At 37.5% G+C, this 22,747-nt stretch overlaps 1 protein-coding gene across 4 annotated transcripts; it reads right to left on the reverse strand.

Moving 5' to 3' along the window:
- Positions 1–328: 328 nt before the first annotated feature.
- On the reverse strand, positions 329–22,639 carry mars1 (methionyl-tRNA synthetase 1). 4 transcript variants are annotated; one of them, XM_053636120.1, is made up of 37 exons: positions 22,625–22,639; positions 22,137–22,304; positions 20,323–20,413; positions 20,166–20,244; positions 18,520–18,651; positions 17,966–18,041; positions 17,691–17,857; positions 17,468–17,577; positions 16,418–16,534; positions 15,361–15,564; positions 14,760–14,961; positions 14,467–14,541; positions 14,219–14,389; positions 14,029–14,124; positions 13,173–13,290; positions 12,398–12,611; positions 12,068–12,199; positions 11,093–11,197; positions 10,660–10,855; positions 10,424–10,495; positions 10,106–10,132; positions 9,206–9,315; positions 8,143–8,259; positions 7,651–7,854; positions 7,050–7,251; positions 6,757–6,831; positions 6,509–6,679; positions 6,319–6,414; positions 5,398–5,515; positions 4,622–4,835; positions 4,292–4,423; positions 3,255–3,359; positions 2,822–3,017; positions 2,589–2,660; positions 2,115–2,141; positions 1,059–1,121; positions 329–782 (listed from the first exon to the last, which is right to left on the reverse strand). In XM_053636120.1, the coding sequence occupies exons 2-37, from the start codon at positions 22,237–22,239 to the stop codon at positions 768–770; spliced, it is 4,404 nt and encodes a 1,467-aa protein (XP_053492095.1). In that variant the 5' UTR covers positions 22,240–22,304; positions 22,625–22,639; the 3' UTR covers positions 329–767. The 4 variants fall into 4 exon arrangements, with proteins under 4 accessions (XP_053492095.1, XP_053492094.1, XP_053492096.1 ...); XM_053636119.1 differs by lacking the exon at positions 22,625–22,639 and having other exon boundaries at positions 22,137–22,460; XM_053636121.1 differs by lacking the exons at positions 2,115–2,141; positions 22,625–22,639 and having other exon boundaries at positions 22,137–22,460.
- Between the last annotated feature and the right edge of the window lie 108 nt (positions 22,640–22,747).

Genomic DNA, 22,747 nt, shown 5'->3' on the forward strand with positions numbered 1-22,747 from the left:
AGCTCAGCTCAAGCCATGGCCTTTAAGCGTGGATGGATAGGGGAAATGTGGTGGGTCTAGTAATCATTATGTATCACTTTCATACTTTTTTTTTTTTTTTGGACTAAATTAGCCATTTAGATAAAGTTCAAGCTGATCCATGCTTATTTTTCTATTGTATCTGCCTATGTAATCAGTCATTATATATAATCATTATTCACACTAGTATTGTGTAAAGTAAAATATGCATGCTAAATTGCTGTACTTGTATAGTCAAATGCGTTAAAATTTCCCTTTTTGTCTTTACTTACTGTATTGTATACATTTAATAATAAACCTGAACAAAATATGAATTTTGAACAAATGTGTTTATTTAATAAGTGAATTTGATTAGTAATACAAGCAATGTGAACAATTTAGAGTAAAGAGAAAAAAAATAAATCAGATAATAAATGCATATTCGGACCAAGATCTATAAACCTGTCTACTGAAACGATTAAACAATTGCTCTACAGACAAAGTATTGCCTTACTACATTAAAGTGTTTTTATTAATTGTTGTACAGTGGTTGCATTTTGGCTGTCTTGGCAGCAGTCATGTCAAGCTGGTTACAGATATATTTTTCATTCACAATGATCCTTTTAGAAGAAAACAGAAAAGAAGAAGAAGAGAAAAAAAAGAAGATAGAATATATATATATATATATATATCCCTGTACTAGATATCTCCTTCTGGTACACCCAAAAGATGGTGTACTCACTCGTCCTCACTCTTCCTCTTCTCTCTCATCACTTCTTTCCTTGCTGATGGGAAAGAAGCATATATGAACTGTTAGTTTATATTTCTAATAGAGTATCAAGATTAATAATACCACAATCGTTAAACAAGTCTTAGACTTCAGGAAAATCAATGGCACGATGTCCAACCATGCAGTTATTACTTATACGGTACATATTACGAATACAATACATTGTAAAAACTTTGTGTATGCATCGTACATAATTGTGAGAACACTATCAAAAAGACAAATGATCAGTAGCAGCCAGCTGTTTGGTTTTCTCAGGATCGGCTGCACTTACACTAGCAGTAGGTGCTGCGGCAGTGGGAGGCTTGGTCTCCGCTGTGCTCTTATCACTGGGACCCTGCCAGAGAAAAGAAATAACTTAACCATGCTTTTATTGAGGTATGAAAATGTAATTTAAAAACAAACATTTGTTTTTAATACTTTAAAACGATTGACAATATAGCACTATGTTAAAAGTTCCCTTACTAACGGTATTAATGGACATGGACACAACATATTTCAGCGTTAATACGCCGCAAGCAAAGCTAATGCAATCAGACTTGCAGTAAATGATGGGATTAAATATACAGCCATATAAATTAAATTGCCAGTGTTAATAAATGCTGAAAATTAACTGAAGTCAGGTCTCTCTGCGTCACTAATCCCGACATAAATTCTGCAAATTAATCACCAATTCATTTTGACATTCGTTTATATTGCTCGATGTGGACTTAATTTTAAATCACGCATAGAGGAAATATTTATTAATGCAGGTGTTTATTATTTAATTAACATTTAAACAATCAATTGTGCAATATACTTTAATATTAATTATATTGTACTGGAATAGTAATTGACTCAAGGCTGAAATTTGTCATTAGTTAATGTTAACTAATTAAATAAGTACAAGGAACACTATAATTTGACAAATCCCAACAACTAGTCATTTAAAGTAATCCACAAACATGCAGACATTTTGCTCATTGGTGCGGTGAAATTAACAGTCCACCCTCTTATTCTAGTGAAAGAGGCCACACTGCACAGATGGCAGTTTGTTTTAAAAAAAATAAAATAAAAATAGTTTCTATTAACTTTTTTTTTTTTGCTCCAGCATGCCCACAGGCAAACAATTCTGAACTGAAAAAAAAACAACACAAAAAAACAAACCAAAAACCCAAAAACAGACAAAAACAAAAGACAAACAAACACAAAACACTAAACTAAAACAGAGTGATCGGCAGTAGTGAGCTTTGATCTGAACTGAGGATGCTAGATCAGATCAAACTTAAGGCATCAGTGGAGGTGGCAGTGCAAGGGCACAAAAGCATGCAATGCTTTCACTCAGATCTACCTTTCCCGTAGGGGTCTCCTCCCCCGGCTGAAAAGAAGGTTCAAGTAAGAAAAGACAGGACAAAGACTACATTAGCTCTGACTGGAACGTGGCTGCTCGAGGTCTAGCCCTGAATTTTTCAAAACGGAGGATAAGTAAAAGTAAATATCATGTGTTTCGGATGTATTGTAATCTGGTTTGAAGGCTTTCTTGATAGTGCAGCAATTCCTGAATGGGGCTTAAAATATCGTCCCCATCTCGCATTTCGAAAAATGTTGCAACAGGTGTGATTGGAGCTTGTTATTTCACTCTTGAATGATGTAATATCCCCGACACCTCAACCAAGTTATGAACCGGTCACTGTGTCATGCTTCATCAAACCAGACTGTTAATTATGTCTGACCTCAAAAGAATAATAATAAAAATAAAAAAATTCATTTATCAAAATGATTTGTTTTTGATTTTAAACCAAATCGGTGGCACGTGTTTACAAACCTGTTGTCCTCCAAATTTCTTCCTCAGGATCTCAATTTGCTCAGGCTCCAGCTTCTGGAACAGAGGGCTGACCTGACAGCGGAACAATAAAATGGAATAAAGAATCAAACTGAATAATAATAATAATAATAATAATAATAATAATAAGCAACAAAATTCAGTCTGGATTTAATCAATAAGTAACAGTTTGATACAAAGCTGCCGTAGTTACACATTTATTACGGAATAATTACCGTGCCGATTTGGTGGCCGGTTGGGAGGCTGCGGAGGAAACATCCCTCAGCACCCAGCATGGCAAAGGCACAATTATCCGGAGCTTGCAGCTGGGTACGGATGGTCTGACTGACTGTGGGCATGTACGGCTCCAACATGGCCGACAGGAGACACGCCACATTCACAGACAAACCAGTTACTGTGCCTGCACGTTTCCTACAGAACATACACAAACGTTACAACCTCAGAGCCGTTCTGTTGTCAAAAACAAATTTCTTTACAGAACGTACAGAATATTTGTTTTATTAATTGGGAGTGGTGGTTAAAATGGTTTCTAAACATCCTCTGTTTTAAAAAGGTGTGTTGTATTGAATTGTATCTGAGAAGAACCCATGCATATTCACCAAGTGACTCAGACTATAGTCATATTGACACTTATTCACATTTACTTGCCTGTCCTCATCTCCTCCTTTAATCTTCTTCCAGGGTTCGCTGGTCTGAATATACTGGTTGCCGTGACGAGAGATGTTGAGAATGCACTTCAGGGCATCGCGAATCCTGACCCCCCCAAAAAAATTTAATAAAAGCAATAAAATTAAAAATGAATAAATAAAAAATAATAATAAAAAGATATCACCAGACATGCATACATTTTAAATTGTAGCTCACAAAAGTTTTTACGTTTATTTTTCAGCCTTGACCTTTTGTAGTTAATGTTCTAGTAAACCACAAGATGCATAAGCCTAAAAAGATAGTGATTTTAGAAAAACTGATTTTCTGAATAAAATCATAACTAAATTATTGAACACTAGCCATATATGTTCCAGCTGTATTACACCTGAACCAGTAAAAAAAAAAATATTTGTACAATTATATGCAATAAAAAATATTTATTTAGTAAATACAATTCTTATCATCTAAATTATAAGAGTATTTTTTTTTTTACATCTCTAAATAGCATATGATCACTAAAATATTTCTTTAATGTGCATGGAAACAATCTCCTGTTAATTGTAAATGGCTTTCTCCACAGTGGTCAGGAACAACTCATTTAAAAAAAACCATCTCATAACCGAATACTGGCCGTCACACACAAACCACATGCACAATTTATCCTCATACAACATGTTTGAAAGGCAGCCTTCAAAAATGTAGTCATTAAATCTGACATTATCAAATTAATCCCCCCCCCCCCCCCAAAAAAAAAAAAAATTAGTTTGACAGCAATGAGCAAATAATTTGTGTCTTGTTCCTTAAACTGTGTAGTTAAATAGTCACTGGAATGGAATGTTGTGCAAAAATAAGAAGTGTCCTAGAGAGGTCTTTAGCCAGAACAATATATATTATTGTAATAGTTTTATTGTTAGTCTTTTAGACATATATAAAACAGTATTTTAAAATAAACTTCATGTGTAATTCATTTTAATTTGCAAATCATGAGAGAAAAACAAAAGAAAATAAAGCCTTCATAAACTAAACACATTTCTGACCTGACTTTGTCCAGCAACTGGATGTACTGCTTGAGCTCCCAGGACACCTGAGCAATGAGACGCTTGTCTTCATCCTGCAGAACAATCTCCGGCACACAGCTATTAAAGAACTTACTCACAAACATGCCTGCCCTAAGAGACGGAGAGAAGGAAACAGCAGGTCAAAACAAATCCTGTGTATTTACTGAGCTGTGCAGAAGAGTGTGCAACGTGGCCCTCGGTAATCGTGTCTAGATGTTTATCAGTGTAGAGGAGCGTGTGGCCCGTTTGTACGTTTATTTAAGCAGAACATTAGTGGAAATAAAGTGGAAGTGTGTGAGGTCTATATACCTGTTGATAAAATTGCCCAGGTTATTGAGCAGCTCGGAGTTGTTCTTCAGAGCCAGGTCAGCCCAAGAGAAGGAAGAGTCTTGGCTCTCAGGTCTCACGTAGGTAAGGTAGAACCGCCAAACATCAGATGGAATGCCCGTGTCTTTAGCCATGTCTCCAAACACTCCCACACCACGGCTCTTTGAGAACTTTGTGTCCTCATAGTTCAAATATTCTATGGGTGAATAAATAAAGGAAACAAATTTAATATTTTCCAACTCAAACCTCTGAAGTAATCCAGCTTGACCTGCTGAACTCCGTTCCTTTCACTTCTAAAACCAAACCACTGATTTAGATCTCACCAATAAAATTTACTGTTATAAAACTGACAGTTTTAGAGCTAAAATCTGATTGGCTGAACAATGTTTGAAACCATTATAAAATTTACAATAATTAAATTCATTATTACTGCACCAGATAAATACATTTCACTTAAACCACTGTTCTACAGAAAACACTAACCCATTTAAAGTCCTCATCTTTGCTTGTTATGTTGTTCAGCAAACAAAGCTTACCGTTAACACACTACATTTCACAGCAGAAGAATTGTTTATTGCGAATATCACTTATATAACGAGGTTTCATGTTGTGTTTAAGAACACTCTTGTTCGTGATAAATCACTGTGATGCACGATCTCTCATGGCTTATTGCTTTATTACACACCCAATTTCACCTCGTATCCATTTATTAGAACAAAATCAGCTGAACAGGTTTCAGGCAAGTTGTTGTGCATCACCTGTAGCGACGAGATGGTTGACGAGTGTGTAGTTGTCCTGTGCCCCGAGCAGAGAGCAGGGGAAAACCACACTGTGGAATGGAACATTGTCTTTTGCCATGAAGTTGTACAGCTCCACCTGCAGGACAAGTGGGAGAGACACAATTACTTTTTGGTTTTATTATAATTATAATTTTATATTATATATATATATATATATATATATATATATAAATAATTTGCGATTTCAATAACTAACTCATTTAAAATAAAAATAAAGAACTTTACATATACGGCATAAAAACACTTCATTAGATCATATTTATCTCCCTCTCTTTATCTAAACTGCCCTACTTACATGTAGACACATTCGTTTATGAACCTGAACAAGGCTAAACTTAACCGATCTTTAATCTATGAAAGTTCTACACTAGTTTTTTTTCACAAATTTTACACACGCAGGCAGGCACACAAAAAAACAAAACAGGGTAAACATGCATCGAGTGATCCATCCCTTAATTCTGCTATTAAACAGAATAAAAAAACAGAACGGTCTCAAGTTATTTATTTAACATATTCACTGATCTCCATGCTTGTATATTCTCATTGTAGAAATAGCCAGTTTCATTTAATATTTCAAATAAACACGAAGAATTTTCAAAATATCAGCTCTAGTACACTTGTCTTGGTATAGAGTAGTATTGTCCATCACTAGAACAAAGAAACAACCGTTGTACACCTAGAATAAATTTTACTCTTCTTCCTTAAATGTTTTGGGAAAGAGCAAAATGTACTTTTATATTTCTGAAATGTTTTCCTGTGTCTGTTGGTTGTTCTCAGCTACTACAGAGGGGTGTTATGTGATGAACACATGTAGGGAACAGGAAACCATGTGGGATTTGGGATGGGTATAATGGTGCTTGAGGGGTTGAGATTTGTCACCTGTTGCGGGTTCTTCCACCATTTCTCCCATTCACTGGTGTAGTTGGCGGTTATGGAGAGGTAGCCAATGGGGGCATCGAACCAGACATAAAAGACCTTTATAGAAAGAAGGACAGCAGCAGGTGAGTCAGGGGTCTGGAGACCACAAAATAAAATCCAACCATTTGTGACCCTGTAAAGCGCTTTTTACCTTCTCACTATAATCTGGGAGTGGTACAGGTGTCCCCCACTTCAGATCTCGTGTGATGCAGCGTGGCTTCAGACCATCTCTTATCCATGAGCGGGTGATTTGCCTAGCGTTAGCTGTCCAGTCGCCAGTATTTAAAGACTGCTCCAGCCACTTCTCCAACTCGCCTTCCAGCTAATAAATGCACAGTCAGTGTTAGTGTCAAGAATACATGCACATGTTTATTTTAAAAGTAAGTACATAGTGGTTACCTTGGGCAGGTCGAGGAACAAGTGCTTAGAGCTGCGAATCACAGGAGTCTCTCCACACACCTTACACTGAGGATTCTTTGGGGAGGTCACAAAAAAAACGTTACCTCAAGCTTTAAGGTTATAATCCAAGTTTGAAATGAGAACAAGCAGTTTCATCTTCATACAAAGTACATGCGAACTGGAAGGCAGCTGTAACTTACTGATGCATTCAGTAACATACACTTTAAAGGAGTCTAACTAAGATTACTATTCGTTATCTAGAGGTGTTAATGAAACAGGTCGTATAATTGTACCTTGAGCTCTACAGCGTTAATGAGTCGGCTGCACTTATCACACTGGTCTCCTCTGGCTTCAGGATATGCGCAGTGAGGACACCCACCCTCCACAAAGCGGTCAGCTAGGAAGCGCTGGCACTTCTCACAGCGCAGCTGCTCCACTGTGTCCTCGTTCAGAAATCCACGCTCGAGTAAACGAAAGAAAATGTTCTGCGAAATTCTGAGAGGAAGAGCAAGAGTAACTATGTATCAGCAAAAAGTGAGCTCAAGATTTTAAATTAACCTCTTAATAGTACTTCATAGGAATTTGATAACGCACTGTTTTTCTTATTTGCTTTTAGTCTCAATTAAGGTTTAACCAAGTCAACTTTTAATTAGAGCTTCAATACCGGACAACAACTATTAATCTGGGACAGAGAGCCAACATACTGTGCTTCTGAATCAAGTGAAGCCTGTTACTGAATCTTTTAAACTTCTGCTCATGTAACATTACAGGTCAGGAGAACTGTGTAATCATGTTGTGTCGCTCAGAATACCCCCCAAAAATACACTCGTAATTCAGCATGTTCACCATTTCTAAAACCCTTCCCTATCTCACACACGCGTTTCATCATCGTACTCTGTCTGTTGTGGAGTGGTGGTGCGGCCAAAAAAGTCAAAGTCGATCTGGAACCACTTGTAGATGGCCTCGTGGACAACAAAGTATTTGTCGCATATCTCCTGGGGAGTTAGACCCTCCTCAAGAGCCTTGTTCTCGGTTGCAGTGCCATACTCGTCCGTCCCGCACAGATACAGCAAGTTCCAGCCACGCAAACGGCCGTATCTGCAGTGAGAGACAGGATGTGAGACACGATAGTTCAATAAACGATTAAACACAACTGAAAACACATGCTGATAAAAACACAGATTTTTAGTTGCATGTGTACAACTAATCACTTCTAAATGGGAGATGGAGGACAAGCTTTACTCTTCAATGTGATTCAAACAAAGCCTTAATAAAAGAATTTAAGCTAGAAAACATCTGCATAGTATGCTTTCCATTAGTAAATTAAGAAAATTAAGCATGTAATATAAATTTAGGAGAAGGAGGAAGAGCAGAGGGACGTGTTACCTGGAGAATACATCAGCGCTGAGCACGCAACCGATGATGTTGCCGAGGTGAGGCACATTGTTGACATACGGCAGTGCACTGGTGACCAGCACATTACGCTTCCCTTCCTTAGGCAAGCTGAGTGAAAATCACATACACCACCACATTATAAACATCCCCTCGACACGTTACAGCAACATTTAGGAGACCAGATTTGCAGGAATACACGAGCTCTGCATGAACATTGTGCTTTTCTGCATGCTGCCTTTAGGTTCCATTTTTCAGCGGCACAATATCTGCTTTGATTGTTATGCTAGTGATGCACAGCTTTACCTCCCACTAAAACCCGGCAATGAAATGAACATTCCTTGCTTGGCTGTCCAGAGGATATAAAATGTTGGATGGCTAACATCCACTAACTTAACAATATTGGAACTAAACTCGTACTCTTTGGTTCTGATGATTCTATTTGTCCATTTAGAGAGCTGCATAGGCTCAATCTCTGTTCAAGTCTAGTCTAAAAGGGTCAACTCTTTACTCTGGCTTTCAAATTAGGCTGACTGGACGGTCCTTTTAATTCTTTGTTTCCTTTTCTTCAGTCCTTTGAACCTACCACCTTTTATTCTTCATCCTTCTCATTACTTCCATTTTATTACATCGCTTAATTACTTCTCTATTTTTTTTTTTTTATCTTAACTGAATTGGTTTGCTTTTGAGCCATTTCCTAATATTCTTAGATCTTCAAGATAAAATTTCCAGCTGAAAAATTCTCAATATACCTTCATTTTAAGGTACTGCTGTACTGCACTTTGCTCAATGAAAGTGGTTTTTAAAATGCGAGTTTTAAAATCAAAGTTGATGACTTGAAGGTGATTTATATTCGACAGCAATCTTAAAAAAAAAAAAAAAAAAAAAAAAAAGTGTGCTTGGACTGTTATGATTAAAATAATTGCATGACCTCACAAAAGCCACTTAAAGTCTGCTGCTACCTTCAAAGCTGAGAACTCGTGAGGTGATATTACTCAATAGTGGGAATGTAACCTTCCACTCTATGTGTACATGTTGGAGAGGATTATAATCTTACATAGGGTGTTTCCTTTCTATGATATCATGACACTCTGCCAATCCTTTACTCCAAGCCTGAGCAGCTACCTCAATCTCCTTTGGCGTGATCACATGCTCAGTGTCTTCAGTCTAAAATAAACAAAACAAAAAAAACATCATGCTCAGAGTAAGAGTCGAGTCATATTTAAGATAGTGTAGACGCGCGTGCGTGCGTGTGTGTGGGGAGAGCCGGTTGCTTTTGAACATTTAAACAAACATCATTAATGCATATTCTTAATGCATTTTATTTAGTATAATTCTAGTGTACTGAATTAATTAATCGAATTGTACTTTAATATTAATAAGGCTGAAATTCATGTTAATGTTAACTAATATAAATACAAATAAACGTTAGTGTAAAACAATCACAAATCCAAACAATTAGTAATGTTAAAAAATAAATAAATCCACAAACATGGACATTTTTAAAAACATTAGTGCTCACTGGTGCAGTGAAATTACCAGTCTACCCTCTTATTCTAGTGAAAAAGAATAAGAGCACAGACAGCAGTTTGTTTAAAAATAAATAAATCTTTTCCAGTATTCCCACAGGCAAACAATTCTAAACTGAACCCCCGTTTTGTTTTATATTATTTTTATATATTTTTTTATATATATATTTTTATATATATATATATATATATATATATATATATATATATATATATATATATATATATATATATATATATACATATACACACACACACATACATACACACAAAATAAAAAACCCCCACTAAACTAAAACAGAGTGATCAGCAGTAGTGAGCTTTGATCTGATCTGATCTGAGGATGCTAGATCAGATCAAACTTAAGGCATCAGTGAAGGTGGCAGTGCAAGGGCACAAAAGCATGCAATGCTTTCACTCAGATCTACCTTTCCCATAGGGGTCTCCTCCTCCGGCTGAAAAGAAGGTTCAAGTAAGAAAAGACAGGACAAAGACTACATTAGCTCTGACTGGAACGTGGCTGCTCGAGGTCTAGCCCTGAATTTTTCAAAACGGAGGATAAGTAAAAGTAAATATCATGTGTTTTGGCTGTATTGTAATCTGGATTGAAGGTTCATCCAACTTATAAACCAGTCACTGTCATGCTTCATCAAACCGTTAATGTTTGACCTCAAAAGAAAAAAAAAAAATTATCAAAATGATTTGTTTTTGATTTTAAACCAAATCGGTGGCACGTGTTTACAAACCTGTTGTCCTCCAAATTTCTTCCTCAGGATCTCAATTTGCTCAGGCTCCAGCTTCTGGAACAGAGGGCTTACCTGACAGCGGAAAAATAAAATAGAATAAAGAATCAAACTGAATAATAATAATAATAATAATAATAATAATAATAATAAGCAACAAAATTCAGTCTGGATTTAATCAATAAGTAACAGTTTGATACAAAGCTGCCGTAGTTACACATTTATTACGGAATAATTACCGTGCCGATTTGGTGGCCGGTTGAGAGGCTGCGGAGGAAACATCCCTCAGCACCCAGCATGGCAAAGGCACAATTATCCGGAGCTTGCAGCTGGGTACGGATGGTCTGACTGACTGTGGGCATGTACGGCTCCAACATGGCCGACAGGAGACACGCCACATTCACAGACAAACCAGTTACTGTGCCTGCACGTTTCCTACAGAACATACACAAACGTTACAACCTCAGAGCCGTTCTGTTGTCAAAAACAAATTTCTTTACAGAACGTACAGAATATTTGTTTTATTAATTGGGAGTGGTGGTTAAAATGGTTTCTAAACATCCTCTGTTTTAAAAAGGTGTGTTGTATTGAATTGTATCTGAGAAGAACCCATGCATATTCACCAAGTGACTCAGACTATAGTCATATTGACACTTATTCACATTTACTTGCCTGTCCTCATCTCCTCCTTTAATCTTCTTCCAGGGTTCGCTGGTCTGAATATACTGGTTGCCGTGACGAGAGATGTTGAGAATGCACTTCAGGGCATCGCGAATCCTGACACAAAAAAACAAAAAAATCTTTTCTTTTTTTTTTTTTTTTTTTAAACACATGCGTTGCATTTTAAATTAAATGCCATTTATGAAGTTTCTCAAATGTACTTTTCACTAAACAAAAAGATGCAAGTCTCAAAACTATTGTACTTTTAGTGGAGGAAAAGAAAAAAAACCAAAACAAAAACAGATTTTCTGAACCAGAAAGTTTACAACAGCAATAATTAAAATCTAAATAATGCATTTGCATCTGTATCACACAAAACCAGTAAAAATAAATAAATAAATAAAAACTGCCAAAAGGCATGTCCATGGAAATCATACTATAATGATAAAAATATCATACTATAGTATACTATAATGAAAGACATTTTATAATCTTAATTATAGTCATTAAATACTCTAAAGATGAACCAAAAAGTTTTCAAATTACATTTGCATTCATTAAACCTGAAGTTATCAAAGCTTTGTGCTTCATTAAATACTGAGCTAGACTAACCAACACTTGTACGGTTAAGTATAAATCATGGTTCAATAACAAGGTCCAAAATAATGTGATTCTAGGTGCGGTTTTGGTTTGTCCAATTGTTAGTTTCACAGCAATGAGCAGATAATTTGTCTTCTTCCTTAAATTGTGTTGTTAAATAGTCAATAAAACTGTATGGAATGGAATGTTGTGCAAAAATAAGAAGTGTCCTAGAGAGGTCTTTAGCCAGAACAATATATATTATTGTAATAGTTTTATTGATAGTCTTTTAGACAAGTATAAAACAGTATTTTAAAATAGACTTCATGCAAATTAAAATGAAATACACAAATCATGAGAGAAAAACAAAAGAAACTAAAGCCTTCATAAACTAAACACATTTCTGACCTGACTTTGTCCAGCAACTGGATGTACTGCTTGAGCTCCCAGGACACCTGAGCAATGAGACGCTTGTCTTCATCCTGCAGAACAATCTCCGGCACACAGCTATTAAAGAACTTACTCACAAACATGCCTGCCCTAAGAGACGGAGAGAAGGAAACAGCAGGTCAAAACAAATCCTGTGTATTTACTGAGCTGTGCAGAAGAGTGTGCAACGTGGCCCTCGGTAAATGTGTCTAGATGTTTATCAGTGTAGAGGAGCGTGTGGCCCGTTTGTACGTCTATTTAAGCAGAACATTAGTGGAAATAAAGTGGAAGTGTGTGAGGTCTATATACCTGTTGATAAAATTGCCCAGGTTATTGAGCAGCTCGGAGTTGTTCTTCAGAGCCAGGTCAGCCCAAGAGAAGGAAGAGTCTTGGCTCTCAGGTCTCACGTAGGTAAGGTAGAACCGCCAAACATCAGATGGAATGCCCGTGTCTTTAGCCATGTCTCCAAACACTCCCACACCACGGCTCTTTGAGAACTTTGTGTCCTCATAGTTCAAATATTCTATGGGTGAATAAATAAAGGAAACAAATTTAATATTTTCCAACTCAAACCTCTGAAGTAATCCAGCTTGACCTGCTGAACTCCGTTCCTCTTACTTCTAAAACCAAACCACTGATTTAGATCTCATCATTCCAATAAAATTTATCGTTCTAAAACGGACAGTTTTGGAGCTAAAATCTGATTGGCTGAACAATGTTTGGAACAGTTATAAAGTCACAATATATTCATTATTACTGCACCAGATAAAAGCATTTCACTTAAACCACTGTTCTACAGAAAACACTAACCCATTTAAAGTCCTCATCTTTGCTTGTTATGTTGCTCAGCAAACAAAGCTTACCATTAACACTACATTTCACGGCAGAAGAATTGTTTACTGCGAATATCATTTATATAACCATGTTTCATGTTGTGTCTAAGAACACTCTTACTCGTGATAAATCACTGTGATGCATGATCTCTCATGGCTTATTGCTTTATTACACACCCAATTTCACCTCGTATCCATTTATTAGAACAAAAATCAGCTGAACAGGTTTCAGGAAAGTTGTTGTGCATCACCTGTAGCGACGAGATGGTTGACGAGTGTGTAGTTGTCCTGTGCCCCGAGCAGAGAGCAGGGGAAAACCACACTGTGGAATGGAACATTGTCTTTTGCCATGAAGTTGTACAGCTCCACCTGCAGGACAAGTGAGAGACACACTAAATGAATTTGAAACCAAGTGGTTTTCCATACACACCAATAATCTGATCATTATCTGACTGCAGTACCAGTCAGATTATACAGGTTTGCTGTTTACATATCCTTAATCGAATTAAAGCCATTATTATAGCCATTTTTTAAATTCTATAAAGACATCTGGATTGTGTCTGTATACAGTTAATTGCATCTGTTTTGCATCTGCACATGTATATAACTGGAACGGGGGGGGGGGGGGGGAGAATTAATAATAAAAAATAATAATAATGGAGGATTTTGTATAAGGAATTTGTGTTTTTTTTTTGTTGTTTATTACACAACAAACCATCTGTATAAAACCAAATTGATAGATATTCATTCGAACAAGCTGTTAAGCGGCTGATCAGAGATTAATGATCATGTGCCATTCCAATAAATAACATTCCCTTTTTAACCTTAAAGGCTAATCCAATAATGGTTCTTCATATAAATTACTATTTTCACACATACAGGCACGTACACAGAAACGAACAACTGAGTGAACATGTATCAAGTGATCTATGCCTTGTTTCTGCAATCAAAACAGGACCAAATGAGAGAATGGTCTCAAATAATTTATTTCATATATAATTCTTCATCTCCATGCTAGCATATTCTCATTGTAGAAATAACCATTTCCCATTCCCATGTGGGATTTGGGATGGGTATAATGGTGCTTGAGGGGTTGAGATTTGTCACCTGTTGCGGGTTCTTCCACCATTTCTCCCATTCACTGGTGTAGTTGGCGGTTATGGAGAGGTAGCCAATGGGGGCATCGAACCAGACATAAAAGACCTTTATAGAAAGAAGGACAGCAGCAGGTGAGTCAGGGGTCTGGAGACCACAAAATAAAATCCAACCATTTGTGACCCTGTAAAGCGCTTTTTACCTTCTCACTATAATCTGGGAGTGGTACAGGTGTCCCCCACTTCAGATCTCGTGTGATGCAGCGTGGCTTCAGACCATCTCTTATCCATGAGCGGGTGATTTGCCTAGCGTTAGCTGTCCAGTCGCCAGTATTTAAAGACTGCTCCAGCCACTTCTCCAACTCGCCTTCCAGCTAATAAATGCACAGTCAGTGTTAGTGTCAAGAATACATGCACATGTTTATTTTAAAAGTAAGTACATAGTGGTTACCTTGGGCAGGTCGAGGAACAAGTGCTTAGAGCTGCGAATCACAGGAGTCTCTCCACACACCTTACACTGAGGATTCTTTGGGGAGGTCACAAAAAAAACGTTACCTCAAGCTTTAAGGTTATAATCCAAGTTTGAAATGAGAACAAGCAGTTTCATCTTCATACAAAGTACATGCGAACTGGAAGGCAGCTGTAACTTACTGATGCATTCAGTAACATACACTTTAAAGGAGTCTAACTAAGATTACTATTCGTTATCTAGAGGTGTTAATGAAACAGGTCGTATAATTGTACCTTGAGCTCTACAGCGTTAATGAGTCGGCTGCACTTATCACACTGGTCTCCTCTGGCTTCAGGATATGCGCAGTGAGGACACCCACCCTCCACAAAGCGGTCAGCTAGGAAGCGCTGGCACTTCTCACAGCGCAGCTGCTCCACTGTGTCCTCGTTCAGAAATCCACGCTCGAGTAAACGAAAGAAAATGTTCTGCGAAATTCTGAGAGGAAGAGCAAGAGTAACTATGTATCAGCAAAAAGTGAGCTCAAGATTTTAAATTAACCTCTTAATAGTACTTCATAGGAATTTGATAACGCACTGTTTTTCTTATTTGCTTTTAGTCTCAATTAAGGTTTAACCAAGTCAACTTTTAATTAGAGCTTCAATACCGGACAACAACTATTAATCTGGGACAGAGAGCCAACATACTGTGCTTCTGAATCAAGTGAAGCCTGTTACTGAATCTTTTAAACTTCTGCTCATGTAACATTACAGGTCAGGAGAACTGTGTAATCATGTTGTGTCGCTCAGAATACCCCCCAAAAATACACTCTTAATTCAGCATGTTCACCATTTCTAAAACCCTTCCCTATCTCACACACGCGTTTCATCATCGTACTCTGTCTGTTGTGGAGTGGTGGTGCGGCCAAAAAAGTCAAAGTCGATCTGGAACCACTTGTAGATGGCCTCGTGGACAACAAAGTATTTGTCGCATATCTCCTGGGGCGTTAGACCCTCCTCAAGAGCCTTGTTCTCGGTTGCAGTGCCATACTCGTCTGTCCCGCACAGATACAGCAAGTTCCAGCCACGCAAACGGCCGTATCTGCAGTGAGAGACAGGATGTGACACACACACAGAGAGAGAGAGAGAGAGAGAGAGAGAGAGAGAGAGAGAGAGAGAGAGAGAGAGAGAGAGAGCGAGAGAGCGAGAGATCAGTTTACTGAACTATAAAGGTCACAAACACAAAAGACCGTGTTGATAAAAACACAGATTTTTACTGTCATTTGTGCAAAACTAATTCAGAGAGATCGAGAGAGAGACATGACCAGCACAGAGACCTATGCATGCACGCATGTGTGGTTGAAGTAGTCTGTAGAAAAGCGAAAGTAAAGAGAGAATAAAAAGGCCTTTTGAGTTGTCCTCAGCCTGCCTTCCACCTCTTCATTCTGGACCCAACCCAGAAGGGTTACAGCAATACAATACTAACAACAAAACAATCAAGTCAAATGAAAGAAAAATTTTCCACAGTAGTCGTGGGATTAACGTCTAATAAAACAGTCAAAACAAAAGAAACAGGGGTGGCTGTGGCTCAGGTGGAAGAGCAGGTTGTCCACTAATCGTGGAGTTGGTGGTTCGATTCCCGACCCACATGCCGAAGTGTCCTCGGGTAAGACACTAAACCCCGAGTTGCTCCGAATGGCAAGTCAGTGCCTTGCATGGCAGCTCTGCAACCATTGCTGTGAGTGTGTGTGTAAATACATGAATGAGACAGTGTAAAGCACTTTGGAACCACCAAGGTTAAAAAAATATAAGTGCAGACCATTCACCATGAAGGTGGCTACACAAGGCTGTTTTAATGCGAGCAAATTCTGCTGCTTATTATGTTTCTCCATTAGTGGAAATTAAGCATGCAATATAAACTTAGGAGAAGGAGGAAAAGCAGAGGGACGTGTTACCTGGAGAATACATCAGCACTGAGCACGCAACCGATGATGTTGCCAAGGTGAGGCACGTTGTTGACATACGGCAGTGCACTGGTGACCAGCACATTACGCTTCCCCTCCTTAGGTAAGCTGAGTAAAAATCACATACACCACCACATTATAAACATCCCCTCGACACGTTACAGCAACATATAGGAGACCAGAGTTGCAGAAATGCACGAGTTGCACACCGGCAGCGATCTAAAACACATGTTTGGGTTATTAAAATTTGACTAAACGATTACAGGACATTATAGGAGCCATCCATGCAAAAGACTAAGTCTAAATACGTTTATTAAAAGACAAACCCATCCAAGATTTCTCCTTTTATTTATTATATAATAAATAAGTAAGATTATTAAATCTTCATCACTTCTTTCTAGAAATAAAAGAAGCAAAATGATCTGCCAGTAGAATGGCATAATTTAATGCTTGAAATTAGTACAAATATAAGAAACCTGCTTAATAATACTGTACTGGTTTTAAAATACAGATAATGAGAAATAGCAAATTAATTTGCCTTTATTAGATACATTTGCCTGTATTCTAAGTTCTAAGTTGTTGTTGCTGCTTTCATTGCACAAATAATATTATAAACCTGAAGGTTGTTCACCAAGTTGGCCAGCTACAGTCAACTCCAGAAATATTGACTGCATTGGTTAAAAAAAGCAACAACCCAGAAACCATATGTTTCTGATTAATTAGCCTATACACACACTGAAAATATGAAAGAAATCGAAAGTTTAATTAAAAAGTGAATTAATAATAATAATAATAATAATAATAATAATAATAATAAGCCAGTAATTGTGGAGCTGACTGAAGGTAAAGTTCTTGGGCTTCAATCTGCCAAGATACAGTATGTCATATTGGTTTAAAAACAGAAAGACATCAAAATTTGCAAAGAAACTCATCTTTCAACCCAGTAAACATGTTTTCAGGTGATTCTGCCCCTCAATCACACATTATTCAAGAATGTAATCTTCCACTCTATATGTGTATGTTAGAGGATTACAATCTTACATAGGGTGTTGCCGTTCCATGATATCATGACACTCTGCCAGTCCTTTACTCCAAGCCTGAGCAGCTACCTCAATCTCCTCCTCAGTAATCACATGCTCAGCATCATCAGTCTAAAAGACAACATGCTCACAGTCAGGGTCCCATTCTCTTCCCCCACCCCCTCCCCTTTTATTAATTTCACTTTTCCCTCTTTTTTTGTACCCAATGAAAGAAGATAGTATACCTCATTGGGCAGGTTCTCTCTTCGCTGTGAGTGTGGAGCTGGTTGCTTCTGAAGGAAATTCTTCAGAGCATTAAGGTCTTTGCCTGGCAGAATTTTCTGCACTGCTTTGGTGCATGCTGGGAGCTGACCTACACGGTCAAACCAACCTCGAACAGAACGCAGCTCACCTGAAACCAGAGAAAAATAGCCATCAAAAGAGATAAATACTTTAGTATATAAAAACACACACACACTGAAGCAAGCACACATTAATAGTTAACAGCTGCTTTTCTCACCAGCTTCCAAAGCCGGGTTAGACAGAACGGGGTACAGTGCAGCCCACAAGACGATGTCTGCCACTTCGACTGTGTCCTGAAACAGACAAGTATGCCTGGTGAAATAGCTTGCATTTGGTAGAATATAGAGGTCAGGAGGTAAAAAAGGGGGCAAAAAATTATTAAACACAATAGTGGCACAAATTAAAAGACGGAATATCAATTATGCATTTGAAATGTGTACCGTGCCCTCTCACTTGCATTCTAAGACTAGTTGATTTTTAGTAGATACTTTAAATATGCGTGCACACACACATATGCTTATATATGTACATATATAAGTTTTTGTAAACCTTGCGAGTGTTTTGTTTCACAGTGACAGCAGAACTAAGTTTGGTCAGCAGTAACTGAAGCACAGAAGTGTCTGGCTGATAAATGTTAGCAATACATTTGCATAGATGCACGCTTCCTTAAACAAAATAATGTTATGTAGACTACAAGGTCAGTACTGGATCTGTCCAAAATGATCCTAAATGATGCGCCCAGCTCTGCTAGGTTAGTGTTTAAGTACTTACTGCAGTTAGGAACTGTGTGGATTTTCCACTCAGATACTGCTCCAGCCAGCTCAGAGGTTTTTTCAGCAGTGTGCCAGCCTCGCTGCTCTTCCCCTGAAGCACTGCCACATGGAGGGCCTGAAGCAGCACAGGCTACACACACCATACAACAAACATCAATACCACAATTCTATAATGATTTAAACATTTTAGGTTGTCAAAAGGTATGTTTTTGCACAACATGCAATATTTTAATACCAAGTGTACTTAGCCAAGTTAAAAATCAACTGACATTTAGCACTTTACAGTCAAAGCATCCTAGCAAGTACTATTCATTTGTATAATGATCGAGGATGAATTATGTTACATCTATGGCAACACTATTTATTGTAATAATATCACAATGTACTTTTTTGTGTAAATTGTCAGGCACTCCCAGTACCTCAAGAACAAATGACCAACTTTTCTGATTCATTTAAAAAAAAAGATTCAGTGCACAGTCAGTGGTGTCACACATTATAAAAGTGAAACTGCATAGCAACAAGCAGCTGACTAGATTTCAGCCTGGAGTGCTGTTATCTTAGTCTGCTTTCACACTAGGCATTTTTCAGCTCAACTCACAGCTCATGTGTTGCGTGTAATGTAAGGGAAGTGAGCGCAATATAGGAATGCTGCAGTTGTCAAAAAGCACAGTCAAGGTTTTTTTTTTTTTTTTTTGGTCACAGAAGACTGCTTCCAATGTTTATAATTTTTTAAAAAATAAATAAATAAAGGGGACTTAAAAAAAACTCCTTTAAGCAGCACAAAAACTACACCAGTGAAATATTTCTGAGGGGGTGGGGGGGAAGGAAAAAAAAAAAAAAAAAAAAAAGCACCCTTGTTTATATTTACCCAAATTCTATTTTTTTTTTATTTAGGGAAACATCAAAAGAATTATTTATATATATATATATATATATATATATATATATATATATATATATATATATATATATATATATAAAAATTTATATATTAAATATATAAATTTATATATATATATATATATATATATATATATATATATATATATATATATATATTTAAATGTAGTGTTTACAGGCTTTTCCCCCCCTGCAGCATCACTTGTATCCTCCTTATTTCTACAATTTACTTTCCTGCTGCAATAAATCACTTCAGAAGATTGCAGTGGACTCTTGCACAATATTTTCATAGCAAATACTAATAAATCTCTGGTATATTTCCAAAGTACAGATTGTTGGCCATTGCTCTGTATGACTCAAGGGTTATACTAGAAATGATCACGAGCTTAATGTCTTAATACCACACCCAAATTAAAAATAAATCTTAGCTTCCCCTGTTTAAACTGGTTCCTCATTTGGTTATACATTATGCAATCTCACTTTTCCCTACACACTACCATCTTGGGTTTACAGGAAACCAGCAGAGAGATTCCTGTAAACCTGCTTGGTGACCAATATTGAAAGTGAAACAGTTTAGCTTGTGTTATTTTGGTCATTCACTTGCATGTAAACAACAGACAAGCTAAAGAAGGCAACCATTTATCAGGAAAATCTCTTCAAGCATTTTTTTCAATACAATAGCCAACCCTAAGATTTTAAGGTAACAGTCAATACAATCATTGCTCCATGGCAGCAGATCCAGACCTGCAATTCTGTTGCTTCCCATTCCAATAACTGCCTGCTAGTATCGGTGATCTCTTTCCCACCAACCTCGAACAGATATCTGTGGAGATTCAGACATTTAAGACTTCCACAGAAATCAACAGGGCGGAAATTAAGAGTTGTATTAGGAAATACTCACTGGCAGATGGCATTAGCACTGAAAAGTTGCTTGCCGCTGGGTAACAGCGCAGCAGGCAGGACTGGGCGACTCAGGAAGGACACCACCCGTTCTGGAAACACACACGCATATAGTAAATATATTCACTGGATATTTATCGCATAGACCTAGCATACAGGTCCATTCTGCAGGTTTACAATTACTGAAGCACACCTGTACATCCTCTTCTACCGCAATCATTAAAAGAAAAGCACCAACTTAGAACCAAGAGTATATGGTCCTGTACTGTATGTGGACTTGATTAAATGACCAGTCAGTGTATATCCAGCATATTAATCTCTAATAATCAAGATGTGATCTTCAGCACCACTGAGCCGGTCATTTCATCACCAACTATCTGAGCCACGTCTAGGTCATAACTCGCAAAATATATCATTACATCTGTACTGCATTCTGGCGCTTCGTATCAAGCATACTCTGCTTCTCTACTAATTCTCTGTTTGAATTCTCTTTCGATAACACTGAACTGGAAAAACAGGAATTGAGAAAAATACTTTTGGTTTTGTTTTTAGACACCAAACACTGCACCTTTATCCCTTATGTCTGAGATTGCTGCCAATGATTGCAGTCAGTGTTGAGCCTAACTTCGCACAGAAAGACAAAAAATAAATAAAAAATGAGAGACAGAACTTTGAAACATCCGTGATAATTCCGTATGAACTTAAACAGCTTTCAGAAGCATCACACGCCATTATTCGCATTTTCAGAGTGTTACAGAAATAAAAAGCGTAGATTAATTTTATTTTATGTAACAGAAACACCTCAGCTAGAAAATAAGATGTCTTTTATACATTTGTGTGTGTGTGTGTGTGTGTGTGTGTGTGTGTGTGTGTGTGTGTGAGAGAGAGAGAGACACACAAATGAAAGAGAAAGTAACATGATACTTTCTCAGTCTGGCAAATAGACAAAAGGATGAATCAGCTTACTATTATGGCAGAGGATCACGCCTTTTATGGCTAAGTAGTATCAAACAGCAGGTGATTATTATGATAGATAATTTACCATGTCCTTGGGCACTATCAGTACCTCAGGAATCCTGACAAACCTTTTGATTCATAAACAAACGAACCAAAAAAAAAAAAAAGAAAGAAAAAAAGAAAGAGCGATTTAATGTCATAGAACAGCTTCATTTAGTGCCAGTGTAGTCCGTAGTGTTAAAAGTGAAACTGCATAGCAACAAGCAGCTGACTGGATTTCAGCCAGAGCAAAAACAAAGAGAGTTATGTAAAAGGTCTTTTATTATTATTTTTAACCCCTCATCCGGTCAGGTCACAAGTTACGTGGAATGTGAGTAAAACAAAACATAGAGAACAAAAGAATGCTTAAAAGGTTTGACTAGTTATAATTGGAGATTAAGGAGGATTCAGACTGTACAAACACACAAACACCTGCCCCATCCCCTGGGTTTCTGCACCATAGATACAGGGCAGAGCCAAATATCGTCCTCATGACCAGACTTACACCATTCAAATATTAATTAATGTATGTATTGGTTGTTTACTCGTTTAATACAATTACACAGCTGATAATTCACTTAAACACAGCTCAGCTGTCAGAATAAACACACTCTCTCATTCTCACTTTCAGATTTCTATACAAAGTCTTGCTGCTACTATTAACAACTTATAAACCACCCGGAAACTACTCCAGCTACAAAATGTGTCTTTTGAACCTTTTCAACGTGTGCTCATTTTTATTATTAATTTTATTTTATTTTATTATTATTAATTTTTTATTTTTATTTTACAGAAAGTAACATTAAAGGACTTTCTCACCCTCGTGGCCGAGCAGCTGCACGTCACACTGCTGTCCGGTGTGCTCGCGCGCCGCCAGCACCTTCACACACTGCGGACTGCCTTCACTCACAAACAGCTTCATCTCAACCCGTCTCCAGTTCTCCAGCCGTCAGCAAGGACTCCACGACTTAATACCTCGGAAGACTTCTAAAGCGAAACATAAAACGTTCAATTCAACAGGCTTTTATAGCTTCATAAGCTGATGCAACTGGGCACCGGATAACTGCAACTCGGCAAGCTGTAGTTTTTATGGAGGCGGAGCGCTGTGACAAGCTGTGCCGGTTGGACTACAATACCCATAAACAACGCAATCTGTCGTAAAAAAAAAAAAAAAAAAGCGTTGCACTTCCTGCATTTATATTATTGGGGAACTGACAAGGTTAGAGAAATTTCATTCAAGTATTACACAAGTTTTACCCGGTTAAAGTTTTTTTTTTTTTTTTAAGGTTTAAGTCAGATATACATACAAGTTGTTCTTTTTATGGTGTCCTTAATGAAACTGTTCTTTACATCTTCTGGGAATGTCCTCACACGCAAGAATAAAGCTGGTTTGAAGTTGGACGTTCGATATTCACAGAGATGCGGAAATT

The sequence above is a fragment of the Ictalurus furcatus genome, chromosome 11 (genome assembly GCF_023375685.1).
Source record: "Ictalurus furcatus strain D&B chromosome 11, Billie_1.0, whole genome shotgun sequence".
Taxonomy (NCBI): Eukaryota; Metazoa; Chordata; class Actinopteri; order Siluriformes; family Ictaluridae; genus Ictalurus; species Ictalurus furcatus.